Below are 13,464 nucleotides of genomic sequence, written 5' to 3' on the forward strand. Positions count from 1 at the left end.
CTTCTCGATGTCATCCAGAAGTAGAGCCATCTCGTAATGCTCGTATTTTATTTACACCCAATCTTCGAATATCATCATCCTCTTCACACAACATTGCAAGCAAGGTGTTTTCGTGGTGGCCAAAATAAGCATTTCTTTGAAGAGTTTTCAAGGCCTCATCTTTTACTTGCTGATTTTAAAATTTGATAACACGCTCGTCGTCGTCAACATTCTGAAGAAATTCTTGCTGTCATCAGAAATCTTGTTATTCAGTTTGATGTCAAACCAAGAAGAAAAATATACTTTCAAACAAAATTCAGCCAAAACTTTAAGGTTCTTGGATCTTCTACATCCAAGAGTTAACCACCGCGAGTGCACGATAGGTTCTACTTCCATAAATCTCAAATCCTCATCCACTTCTCCTAAAATGATGCACCAACAAATTCTATAAGCGTAGAATTGGTCTGAACTTAGATCATCAGTAACGTCATTTGGTAAAGTCGGAAAAGTGGAATATGGTGGTGGCTGAAACTCTGCAATAAGCCATTCGGAAACTGAACCGCCAATTTCTTTTCCAATTGCACCAGAAAAGCTGTCAGGACTTTTTGTGCAACCATCTAGTAAGGAAAAAATCGTAATGGCAGTTCATTGCAATGAAGTAAACAAATTACCCATTGCAATGGGCGTTGAAGGTGTCTCTCCAGGTTTACAATACAGCCATTGATATTGCCAGTGTTCACAGCAGTTCCATCAGAACCAATAATTTTCAGTTTATGCTCCAGATCAGTTCCTGACAAGACATTATACAAATTTTCAGCAAGTGTTTCTCCTTTACTATTGCTTGTTGTAAAGTGTGTCGAATAAACTAAGTCCTCTGGCTCACCCACAACAACAATGTAGTGTTCTTCCAATTGTGTAGACATTGAAGTTTTTCCTGTTTGTTCTTTTACCAAGGTTAGAGTTAAATCCTTTCTGCCATCAAAATAAATCGCATCAACCAGCTGAAAAAGTTCTCTTCGTTTACTCTGATTTCTGTTCTGAACTTTTCTCGTTCTCTTGGGCCTGAAATTCGATTTTTACACGTAACTTAAATTCTATTGCTCTTAGAGTTAAAAGTTCTCTTGGAACAAATAGAAACATGGTGTTTCTGATTCCATAGAGCCAAAAGATAACTTTCTACGACGCATGGATAATGAGTTATGCTATTTTTTATAATTTTGGCCCCCCCGCATACACCTTTCCAAGGTTGCACGGACAGTTAGGGGTGCAACAACTCCAAAACACCATCAGACATGTTTTTAGGTGTAGGGCCATCATTTAAGACATACTTTTTGTTGAAATTCTAAAATTTTAATTTTTCACCGCACCCTACTACCTAAATCCGTCATTTTTACATTGATTCAACGTCTGCAGACGTTGAATCAATGTAAAAGTGACGGATTTTGCTGTCTGTGATATTGTCTCAACGGTATCCAACCTAAAAGGGTAATCCCCCACGTGCTTTCTTCCGTGACAGACGATGGCCATGACGTCTTTCGAAACAAAAGAACAGAACTTGCACTTGGCTACCGACACAGTTTCGTCCCCTCGCAACTTTTGCATAGTGAACGGCTTGTAATGATGAGGAACGATTCCCGTGTACTTCCCAGTCAAGCGGTGGAGCTTCGTCGGCTCCGAAGAGGAAGAGCTGGTTCCTTGCTGAAGAAACAATGGATTGTTAAGCAACAAAATATGTTTCACACATGAACAAAGCGTTGGCAAAGGATGGATAATGCAATAGAGCCGGAGTTCAACAACACTTCACTGTAGTGGTGTCACTGATAAGTTTTAATATTAAAAATGTAGTAAAAAAATAGAGAACCAAAATGTAGATACTAAACTTTTCAGCTGTTCAGTAAACTATTGTTTTCAGTTATTGAAAATGAAAACAGTTAAGTTTTAGAAACGTTTGCTGAAGATGAATTTCGTATCTACATTTTGGGTTCTTTTGTTTTAAGATTACATTAACCAGTCATTCCAACCATTTTGTTCTTATATTCAAAATGGTTTCAGAAAACTACTCCAAGAAAAAATGTAATGACAACCCAAATACCTTGGCACAAGACTTCCTCATGATGTGTTGGCGCATGTGCGCGGAAGAGTTGAAATTGCGACCGCACCAAGTGCAGGGGAACTGGAGGGAGTTCTTGTGCTTCCACAAGTGTCTCATAAAGCGGAGCTGGCCGGATACTTGGTTGGAGCAAATGTAACATTTGTACACGGTTTCAATTGGCATTTCGCTGGACATGGACGCCTGAGGGTGACGAGAAAAACGGTCAGTGTTTAGTTGAGACTTAAAAAACAAGCGTTGCACGACCACAAAAGCAGTCATTTTCACTTTGATTCAACGTCTGCAGAAGTTAAATTAATTTAAAAACGAAAGGCTTTGCTTAGTTTTGTTTCAACAAGTTGCTTTTTTGGCTTGAAATGAATTTAGATTGCAAAAGAATTTCCGATCGATTTTAGGTTAGAATGAATCCAACAATCGTTTCAATGAAAAAAGTTTTGTCTCTTACCGATTGGTAAGATTGGTAGAGAAGTTCAGAATAGTTTCTTGTCAATTTCGATCTGGAAAAAAATGAGCGTCCATTTTTGGCATTGTCTCCCATCTTCTGAACAACTGTCAAAGTAATAATTAAAATAAAACTGTTTTCCCACACTACGGGGCTAAAACCTGGTCAAAATGAAACCAGATAGCAGAACATCATTGAGCCTCATACACTGATCAATTGTCCACGCACTTAAACAATCTTCTTTAGCACAACCAAATTAAACGAAACCGGATGGTGCGGTTACTCAGACAGCGAATAAGTATCTTTTTACCGACGTTGAATCAATGTAAAAATTGACTGATTCGCTGTCTGGAAAACGATACAAAATTTTTGTTTTACAAGTCTGCCACTAGGCACCTGCTTGGGTTTTCTTGACTGTGATAACGGCAAGCTTGTGAGAGTTGGTGTCGCAGTGACGGTTGTAGCGAAAGAGTGTACAAAACGTCTTATTGCAAACATCGCAAGAATACCTGTTTTAGAAAATACCCAAGTTCAAGCAACAAGCAGCTTCAACAGGAAGCACAATGAACGTATCATAGAAAACGGCGGTATGATATTGCTTGTTTTTCTATGTTGCAGTTGCTTTTTAAGACAGTGGAGAAAATAAAGGTTATAACTTAAAGCAATTAGCTTCATTTATTTCATGAATACGTCTCCGGTATACACAAAAGAAGATCAAGTCACCGCATGCACTCTCCCTACACCACGTACCGCGAGTTGAACAAACTGATTTCTGGCTCAAAAATGGATTGCTTTATATCTGCTGACTCATGCACTATTATAGAACATAGCAGAAGCTTACTCAGCTAAAAAATCTGTTTCATGCGAAGTAGGCAACAATAAATGGCTGTTGGTCTTACGTTTTGGATTGTTGCTGGCTCGCTTCTGAGATCTGCTCTCCGACGTCATCATTCAAGCGTTCATCGTCACTGGATGAAACCGGTTTTTAATGATTGCCAACGACAGATTATTACACAACAATGGGAAACTCGACAATTACGGCAAGTCGAATTTGTTTTTACCACAGCAAAAATATGATACAAGATTGTGAATTTTCCTTAAAATATTAGACTACGTGCGTGACATAACCAAAAAGGCAAGATTTAGAACAAAAGTAATCGGATAATTTCTTTCAAAATAGGAACTTACCTTGAAAATGTTGGAGCAGGAGAACCGTGGCTCACTGATTTGGTTAGGCCTGTAAAGCCAAAGCGTGCAATTCAAACACTCACGAGTCATGATAGTCAATCCCACATCAATACACGCATCTCTAATGCACCTAGCAACCACGAGTTGGTAGAACAGTCTGATACTATTTGTAGTTGTATTTTTTTTATGAAAGAAAAGTTATCTTCACATAGTTTCAATTTTGCAGCAATTGTTCGTCACAGCCTTGGCAACCTTCACCCAGACAGCAAAATCCGTCATTTTTACATTGATTCCACGTCTGCAGACTTGTTGTCTGGGTATAGATCGCTATGGTAGAAATATAATAACATTTTTGTGCAAACACTTAATTAAATACAAACAGAAACTGACCCTCACCGTCCTGCAACGTTTGGCCGATATTCTGCAGGGGCGAATACAACAGTTCCTCAACGGCCGAGGCACGACTAGCCAGGTGGTTCTCCTTGACAAATCTGTCGAGTCTCTGTAGTTGCACGTTCACCTCATCGTCAGTGTCTCGGTCGGAAAGAACGCCTGGAGCAAATGACAATCACTTGCACGGAGACTCGTCACAAGCCAAGGCAGCAAATCAGTCGCTTTTTACATTGATTCAACGTCTACAGACGGTAAATAAATGTAAAACGACTGATTTATGATGATCAACGTAATTGTGACTCTGAAAAACTGGTATTTACCGGTTAAGGTTTTGTTGCTAATGCTTTTGAGCACCAGGCCAAACGAGCAAATCAGCCCTACTTTTTACATTGATATAACGTTTACAAGCCTTGAATTCAATGTAAAATAAGGAGTGATTTGTTGGTAACGTATGGTAGTGCAAAAACAATTGTAAAAAAGATATTGCTCATGAAAGAAAACGTGACACAAACTTAATCTTACCAATTAAAATGCACTGTTCCGAAGGCAAAACTGGATTGATAAACTTGTATTTGTACTTGAGCAAAGGAGCCCTGGAAAAATCAACGAAGAATGAAAATGCCAAGACTCAAGAAGCACAGAGCTAATGGCAAAGACATCTTTAAAATAGTTAGTTCTCAAACTTTTTCAGCTTGTGACACAATAAAACGATAAAAAAAAAAGGCTCCAGTCGTACTACAGAACAAAGTTGCTTTAAAATGCAGTATTGTATAAATTTTCATGCAATGGGTGTGTTTGTTTTTTGTTAACATGACAATCACTCTTATTGTATCACCAAGGCAATAGACAAATACAATAATGTTATCAGTTATCGTTATCCCATGGATAGAGTATCTTCAGCAAGGCCGGGTTCTAACACCAAGAGGTTATTCTTATAAATTACAAAACGTTCCACGGCACACAGGCTGAATAACACTGCTCTATAAAGTCCACATTACACGTTAAAAAGACGGCGCACATCGCAGTCATATGAGCAATTACCGAGAGTAAAAAGGCCACTAGTTGATATTCATAACATGTAAGAGATAAACATACATAGCCAGAGCTTGTCGTATGCAAGCAGTAAGCGAGCAGTGCTTCTTGTACAAGTCATGGAAGGTTTTCGCCACAGTACGCGGCGCCATCCCGAACTCGACAGAACGCTTTGTGACAGATTTCCCTGAAATTGAGTGGCTTCATTAATTAATATTCAATTTGATCAAGGTTAATGTCTGGCTGCAGAAGATTCGATTTTAGTTATCAAGAAGGCAAGGAAGCCAATATTTGTATACACAGTTACACACAGGATAGTATTAAGCATCATATACACAAAAAGCTAAGCAACGCAGCCAGATTTAACGTATTTATTTGTAAACATTCACCGAAAAATTACATTAAAACAAATTTGATATCGAACCGGGCTTTGTGTGTTTACGGTACAATAAGACATACTCTCTACCAAAGTTGATTACTTAAGTGCTGACAAGACACATACCGACGCAGCGGCCTTGCGCTAAGTGGGTGTTGAACTCACGTTCTGTACAACGTCAGTTGAGGTTCACATGACGAGACTACACAGTCGACATTCAAACATAAATTACCAAAACAGCGTTTGAGCTCAAGAAAACAAATATTCAAGATGATGATGATTGTGAAGTAATAATATCGCCCATTAAGCGTTTGGATGAATTGACTGCGACTGCCACGTGTGAAGAAAAATATACCTCTGTTATAAGTCAAGTGGCATTAAAATACACAATTAAACTCAAATTGAACTTTCTAAACTAAGATCTTTTAAAAAGTCACGAGACGAAGTAGTTTAACACAAAACAAACTAAGTATTGTGCATTGATATGACAATACACGAATTTATGCAAGCTGAAGGAATTTATGCATGCTGAAGGAATTTATGCAGGCTGAAGGAATTTATGCATGCTGAAGGAATTTATGCAGGCTGAAGGAATTTATGCAGGCTGAAGAAATTTATGCAGGCTGAAGGAATTTATGCATGCTGAAGGAATTTATGCAGGCTGAAGGAATTTATGCAGGCTGAAGGAATTTATGCATGCTGAAGGAATTTATGCAGGCTGAAGGAATTTATGCATGCTGAAGGAATTTATGCATGCTGAAGGAATTTATGCAGGCTGAAGAAATTTATGCATGCTGAAGGAATTTATGCATGCTTAAGGAATTTATGCAGGCTGAGGAAGCAGTACACAAACGTGATAAGCTGTTCCATGGTCATTGAAAAACCAGAACCAAACTCAGAATTTGTAGAAGATATGAAATGATTGCTGCCATCTCACGCTCACCTTGCACGACCACACTGTGAGTGGTGTACTTCGGTATGTTTTGAGAGTTTTGGAAGTCGAGAGGCACTCGGGTGGAGATACGCCTGTACGGTGGGGTGGCTTTTTGGATTTGCTGAAATGTAATGACGATTTACGCATGGGTAAAAGAGTGTTGGTTTTAAACAGCAAGATGGAAAAACACATTTAGAACTCACCCTATCTGGTGGATTTGGTTTGATTAGAGCTGGAAATAGAAAAAAAAGCGTTTTACAACGGAATAAAATTTCGGACCAATGAGAAGTGACACTCTTCTCCTCATAGAAGTGTGGGTGTGGTAAGAACAAACTAAGAATGATTCAATTTTTTTGTTTATCAAGTAGAGCAGAACGATTAGTGACGATCTACCAAGAAAATAGTTGTATTTTTTCTGGTGAGCTGATGCGAAGAAAAAACTTTCTGATATCTCTAAAACAAGAAACGTCATTAAGCGCAAATGCTCAGGTTTTGCCTTTGTTATCAACGTGACAAGAACGTAGAACAGCTGATGAAGAAAATAGTCACTACAATATGAGATACATATCACTATCAGTCGAGTTACAAACGAAAAAAGGTGGCAAACTTTTGTAAGATTGAAACCTTAAACGGACATCCCAGACTGCAAATCAGTCGCTTTTTACATTGACTCATAATGTAAAAAACGACTGATTTGCTGTCTGAAATATGTTTAACTTTAAGCAAAAGGTTACAAGTATGTAGCTCGCTCAGCCATAAACTCCAAAGCAACAATGAATTGGATATACCTTTGGATGGAAGCTCAATAGGAGACACCTGCACTTTCGTCTGCTTGACTTGTGAAAACGCAGAAGCCTGTAAACGAGCATAAAACATTTCACCAACTGCCACAACAGCACATAAAATGTTGAGAAAAAAAATCCTGGTTTAGGCGACCAAATTGTTCACTTTTTCCACTACACATCGACTTGTTTGCTTACTTCTTCTTTAGAAACTTTTTGTGAATCAGGACAAAAAGGTTATGCAGAATGAAGTCGAAAAGTTTTCAACTTGAGAATGAGTACCAGACCGCACACTAACAAATCAAACTGAAACACACCAAATCCAACACTCGAGCTAGACCAAAAATACTTGCAATGTTAAGCCTAAAACGTACAGCTTGAGCAAGAGAAACTTCTACGCCCTGTTGCATTGCAACAAGCAGTGGGTGTCCTTGAATGCTCGATGGCAGTTAAAATTATTCCATTTAATAAAACTGCAAATGAGGTCGCCATTACGTTTATGAAAACTTAAATCGTTATTAACTTATCACAAAAACATCTCAATTTTTGAATTGGAGTGATTTCATCTAAGTGACAGTTGAAACAGAATCACCCCTTTAAAAGTAGCCTATTTCATTTTTTAAGCGGAACATAGAGCTATTTTGTTTTGTAAATGAACAAAATCCATTTTCAACAACATCTACGTTTCATGCAGAACTGATAAAATAAAAACTGAAGAAAAGAAATGGTGTAAATTTCACTTACAATGGAAACAGATGAAGCGGCAGGTGCCAACGCCACCACACTGTTGGTTAATGACGTTACTGGCCACACAAATTCATTTGACGTCTGCTTGATAGAAGCCTGGAACAAGACGTACAGAATGTTACAATCAGTTCCGATGATCATATCCATTATCCAAGCCTCTTGGGATGACTTTATATTTTTACAGCAGTTTCTTGTGTTCGCAATTCTTTTAAGTTTTCTTACAATGTGAAGTGCTATATAGGTTTCTGGTACAGACCGGACTGAACAAGTTGAGGGTCCTACGTGATTAGATTTTAATACTGTCTTTTGTTTAACACTTAAGCTATCTACTATTGAAGACACATATAACGCAATTACGACACTGCAGGCTTCAAAAGCCAGTTTACTCTATGTTAGAGATACGTTTAAGGTACAATTTTTTAAAACTTAGCTAATGTATATAGTGTGCAGTATACAAATTAGGTTTTACAAAAGTTCATCTGTTTTCTAACTGAATGTGTCAACTCGGTCTGAGGACCCTGAGGTCCGAGGCATAAATTGGAAAACTGCATATGCAATAAACTTCACAATTTCAACTTGTTCGAAGTCTGCAAAAGCACAAACAAATTAAAAAACAGAATGGACTCACAGTCGACTTTGATTTAAAGGTAACGATGTATTTTATATCTATTCAAGTGTATATTCCAAAGATAAAATTCAGCAGTTGCAAATAAAGTGCTCCATGCAGCAAACAAAGCCAGAATATTTTGCAGCAAAAATTAATTAAAAATAAAGTTGTTTGTGTCAGTTTCACATTGATTCAACGTCTGCAGACGTTAAATCAATGTGAAAAGTGGTTGAGTTTTTGTCTGGGTATATGCACATTTTTCGGCACCTGAGGAATTTTTTGGCTCAATGCATTGTTCCTGGGAGCGGAAGGTTTTGCGTTGGAGACGACAGGTACTTTATATGTTTTCCCATCGTGTCCCGTGAAGGTAAGCATATTGGGACTATGGACCAAGCAAGGGTCGATTGACTTTATCTTTGGCAAAATGGCAACGTCTTTGATCGGTACAGCTGCAAATTAATGAATTAATTTTATTTTTGATAGTTTAAGATCGAATTGGCATCCGTCTTATTTGGGCTGTCGTCATTTGGCAATCCTATCAATCTAAATAGCAGAAACCAACAGTAGATTTTTTTGAAGCCTAATGGCGGTATGAGTTTTTTGTGAGACTTTGCAAAGGTCGCAGGCGTGGGTTTCTGAGCCCATGGGTCATTATAGTGCTCACAGTTTGTGACATGAATATTCCAGGTCTGGAAGCCAAAGGGCGTTCATAAAAAACCAAAATTGATTAGAAACGAATATTTATTTAAAAATATATATTTCTTAATAAAATATACAATAAAGGTAAAGGACAAAGGTCCCATACTCAGTTATTGAGCTTTGGAAAATGAGAACATGAGGTTCTCATTTTACTAAGCCTTCGGCACTAACGAGAGCAGGGTGGCCAGTTCCTTTTTCTCGGCCGCCTTTCCTTCAGTATGCCCACCCAATTTATTACACCCTGGGTGGGGGTGAGCGGTGTTTTCCAACAACCAGCTTAAGCTGGCAGTCGAACCAGATTCGAATAATTGGAAAGCCAACGCCTAATCTGCTGCGCCATCACACCGCCATATATAATATAGCCTACAATATCCTTACATAATATACGATAATCTGTTGGCAGCCTTTTACCATTTATGAAACAATGCGGTTTTGTGACTTGCAAATCATAAACAATTGGAGTTAATCAATGCCAACCATGTTGGCAGAAACCAACACTGTTAGACATTGTTTTGATTTTTACCAATGCTACATTTCTCACCTTTCGTAACCAGAAACTCAGACAACACATCAGTCGTTTTTACATTGATGCAACGTCTGCAGACGTAAAAGCGACTGATTTTTTGTCTGAGAATTTGTCAGGTAAAAGTTCATGAAAAAAAAAAAAACAGTCTCATCAGCGCTGTATGCAGTACCTGGAGAATATTTCTTTGGCAATGCAACATTAGTCCATGTATCTGTTTGACACGGTAGAACGCTGGCTGCCTCACTATTAAGCTTTCTGAAGATGATTTCATGCCTTTGTTTAAATCTGCTTAACCAACCATCACTAGCCTTGAACTCAGCATGGCCAAGTTCATCTGCAAGTTTGGCAGCTTTAGCTTGCAGGATGGGGCCTGACAAGGGTATGTTTCGAGATCTAGCTTCGTTGAACCACATAAGCATAGCGTCTTCCAAGTCCGCGTATAGACAAAGCCTTACGCGTTTCCTAGCCGACCCTTTGCCTGCCGACCGCCACGAATCTTTGATTTTGTCAGCGGATTTCATCCATGTTGAAAGTGTGTTCAACGGGATTCCAAACTGCTTCGCAATGTCCGTTTTACTTTTAGTAGCTTTCTCTACTTCTAGCACAGCTTGATATTTTTCATCTATTGAACGTGATATCAGCTTTCTCTTTACCCCGGGCATACCACTGTGCTTAGTTCTCACCACTGTACGTTCATTTCTGATCATTTTGTTGGGTCACTTTGTTACGCTATCCTTCATACTTTGTTACGCAACAGTGCTGCTGTTATCGGCTGTTATCAGTAATTTCGAGATAGACAGCGCGCATATGCCCTGAGGGCAGTAAAAACGCTTCAAAGATTCGAGTTATAGAGCTTTGACTGTGATGTAATTTATCCCATTTCTGTTAAAATAGATTGTTCCATAACTGCAGGGCATGTCAAGCCTCCATACAGTTCAACATTACTAGCCTACACTGCTAACTTTTGACAGCTTTATTATACCAGCTACAAATTCATTCCAGAAAATAACTTTCGTTCTGATAAAAAACGACTTTTAATTGCAAATTTTAAGTTGAAAGGGAATAAGATACTGGTAATAATTACTCTAAATTTCCTGTTCACGCAAAATAACAAACTACATTATTCGGTAAAGTGGAGTGTTGAATAAGTTCTGTAGTTACTTTTATCTGGCTTTTTGGCTTTTTTGGAAGCAACAGGTTCTTCTTCTTCTTCTTTATCGTCATACACGGGTATCTGTAAATGAAAGACCAGAACATCATAAAGTGACATTCAATTAAGATTATAATAATGTTTGTTTTTACATAGCGCTGTATCCAGCGCAGAATGTGTTGCTCCTCAGCGCTTTACACAGCAGACAGTGTCAATGCAGCCGTATAGAAGCACAACTGAGTACATTATTACCCGAATCCATTCCATTGCTCAGTGCCAAGCAAGAATTAGATTCAGTACCATTTAAAAAAGGTCTTTGGTATGACCCGATAAGGTATCGAACCCATGCCTACCGATTCAGAGGCGGGCGCACGAACCACTAAACCACCGAGCCGGTTAATCGTTTTTAAACAACAAGCACAAATTACATTCCAGCCAGCAAATCAGTCCCTTTTTACATAGATTCAACGTCAGCAGACGTAGAAGAATTAACATCTGCAGACGTTAAATCAATACAACAATGAAACGATTAACTGTCCAAGACAGCGCTTGCCAAACAACATAATATCTGCTGATGTAGTTTCAAAAGAAACATCAACCTGAGGCAGATGCTGTTTTGCTGAACGTATTTATTGCAGTATCGATGTGGTTTATTACAGAAGTTTTTGGTAAACTTTGTCGATGTAAAATAGACAAACGTTGCAAGCTGATTTCAATGCTTTCTCGCTCAGTCCATTTCAAGCAAACATTCCACTGTACCTTTCGCTTGCGCGTGCGAAGGACGCGAGTACTTGTTGCTATGGCTTTGCACCGAATGAGGTAGGATCCAGACGCGTCTCGTAACGTCATACCACATAACGGACAAGGAGAGGCGCACAGCTTACAAGGCGTGCTGTGCTCTTCTAAACACAGAAAAGATGGTTGTTGGGAAAAGTAGATATCTTGTTGGGTAAACAAACATACAGGGGCTTACTAATTTACATACGCAGATTAAAAGGTTATGTTATACGCTTAACCAGTGCGTTTTAGAGTCAAGTATCAAAACCGGAAAAACAACGCGCATAATAATTTTTTTTACGATTTGGCATGTTCTGATGGCATTGTGGACGGAAATTTTTTTTTTAAAGTGTGCTTAACAAACCTACAACTAATTCCCAAGATTACCCCCAGAAATTCCCAGTTTACCCAATCAAGGGTAATTTACCCCAGTTTGCTGATGCTGAATGTTGTCCCTGAAAATAATTAAACCTGTAGTTGACCCAAGGTTTGCATAGTTTGTGTGCTATGGTAAAACTTTTGTTCTTATTTAGTTTGTAAGTTAGTCAAAAAATAAAAATAAAACAAGGCCATTTTAAACTGCAAAGATTGTCGAATGGGTGATGAAAATGTTGCCGCCGTTCCAAGTTGCTGCGCTGCTACAGTGCTAGGGCTGCAATGCCGGAGTCAAAATTTTTTTTACGACATCTCAAGTTAGTTCTTGAAACAATCAGTATTTTTGGTGCAACATCAAGTACATAGTCCTGCATGTCGACAGGCGGAAATGTACGCTAGTTACATGGCTTAAGAACTTCGTTTTAAAATCTAAAGCTGTTATATATTTCTTTGTTTTGAAGAGTTACAAATGTATACATTTTGAGAGTGGACCCACCAGGAAATTCAACTAAAACTTTAGAAGTTTGAACTTGTGTCAAAATTACATGAAAAAGTTATATTATTTTTGCAATAACTAAAATCCTTGGATAATTGTATACTTTACCCGAATAAGCGGATAATGTTTCGCTTTCACATTTAACTGGTGCAAGTTTTGACGTCAGCTGAATGATCTGAAAAACGAAGTTTAAGAATCACTCAGAAATCAATATAACTCTTATGATGAAATGAAACAATTCTTTTTGGCATTGAAGCAATAAAGGATGAATTAACAAATTTAGAAATAAAGTAAAATTACCAAAAATTCACTTGTATGAAGTGTAAAAATCTGTTATTCGCTGTACTGGCGGCGTATTTTGCTTCAAGTGAAACCAGTACTTTTAGATGCAAATGGACAAAATCAGCCCGTGCAAAGGCCTTTAAATTTTTTTGATGTAAACATGGCATAAAACAGTACGATTAATCAACTTCTCTCACAGATTTCATGAGATGTCTATGCCTTTCCTTCACCGCTTGTTCCTCAGATATCTTATATTGAACTAGGCTTCCCTCCGCAGGCACTGAGTCGGGTATAAGAAGACATGCACTGCAAGGATGCTTGCAAATTTCACAATCCTTTTCCTAAAACACAAAAATGAGAACCACTAAAAGGACACGATGACAGATTCCATGAGTGTACGACTGTACGTTAGTGTGAGGCTATCAAATGACAGTAATCTTTTCGCCATGTCAAACAAGTGCAACACGAACTCTTTTTCAAAACTTACATTCACGGACATTTCCGTAGCCACTAGAACCGAGGTAGGCTACCATTGCTAATAATTTATCATCACCCAAGATATTTTGAAA

At 38.3% G+C, this 13,464-nt stretch overlaps 1 protein-coding gene across 2 annotated transcripts in view; it reads right to left on the reverse strand.

Annotated features, from left to right (window-relative positions):
- Positions 1 to 13,464, reverse strand: part of LOC145770245 (uncharacterized) — a 47,732-nt gene that overhangs the window by 14,086 nt on the left and 20,182 nt on the right. Inside the window, exons 4-21 of one of the 2 annotated variants that reach the window (XM_082581842.1) lie at positions 13,093 to 13,236; positions 12,722 to 12,788; positions 11,725 to 11,867; positions 10,977 to 11,049; positions 8,858 to 9,039; positions 7,981 to 8,079; positions 7,243 to 7,309; positions 6,658 to 6,686; positions 6,464 to 6,575; positions 5,208 to 5,331; positions 4,635 to 4,705; positions 4,116 to 4,271; positions 3,720 to 3,768; positions 3,431 to 3,499; positions 2,928 to 3,040; positions 2,535 to 2,638; positions 2,072 to 2,272; positions 1,457 to 1,677 (exon numbers count right to left, since the gene is read on the reverse strand). In XM_082581842.1, coding sequence (XP_082437968.1) covers positions 1,457 to 1,677; positions 2,072 to 2,272; positions 2,535 to 2,638; positions 2,928 to 3,040; positions 3,431 to 3,499; positions 3,720 to 3,768; positions 4,116 to 4,271; positions 4,635 to 4,705; positions 5,208 to 5,331; positions 6,464 to 6,575; positions 6,658 to 6,686; positions 7,243 to 7,309; positions 7,981 to 8,079; positions 8,858 to 9,039; positions 10,977 to 11,049; positions 11,725 to 11,867; positions 12,722 to 12,788; positions 13,093 to 13,236 — 2,024 coding nt within the window. Of the gene's footprint in view, positions 1 to 1,456; positions 1,678 to 2,071; positions 2,273 to 2,534; positions 2,639 to 2,927; positions 3,041 to 3,430; positions 3,500 to 3,719; positions 3,769 to 4,109; positions 4,272 to 4,634; positions 4,706 to 5,207; positions 5,332 to 6,463; positions 6,576 to 6,657; positions 6,687 to 7,242; positions 7,310 to 7,980; positions 8,080 to 8,857; positions 9,040 to 10,976; positions 11,050 to 11,724; positions 11,868 to 12,721; positions 12,789 to 13,092; positions 13,237 to 13,464 lie in introns of both variants that reach the window. The other variant, XM_082581841.1, reaches the window with a different exon arrangement.

This window comes from Aplidium turbinatum, chromosome 5 (genome assembly GCF_918807975.1).
Source record: "Aplidium turbinatum chromosome 5, kaAplTurb1.1, whole genome shotgun sequence".
NCBI classification, from domain to species: Eukaryota; Metazoa; Chordata; class Ascidiacea; order Aplousobranchia; family Polyclinidae; genus Aplidium; species Aplidium turbinatum.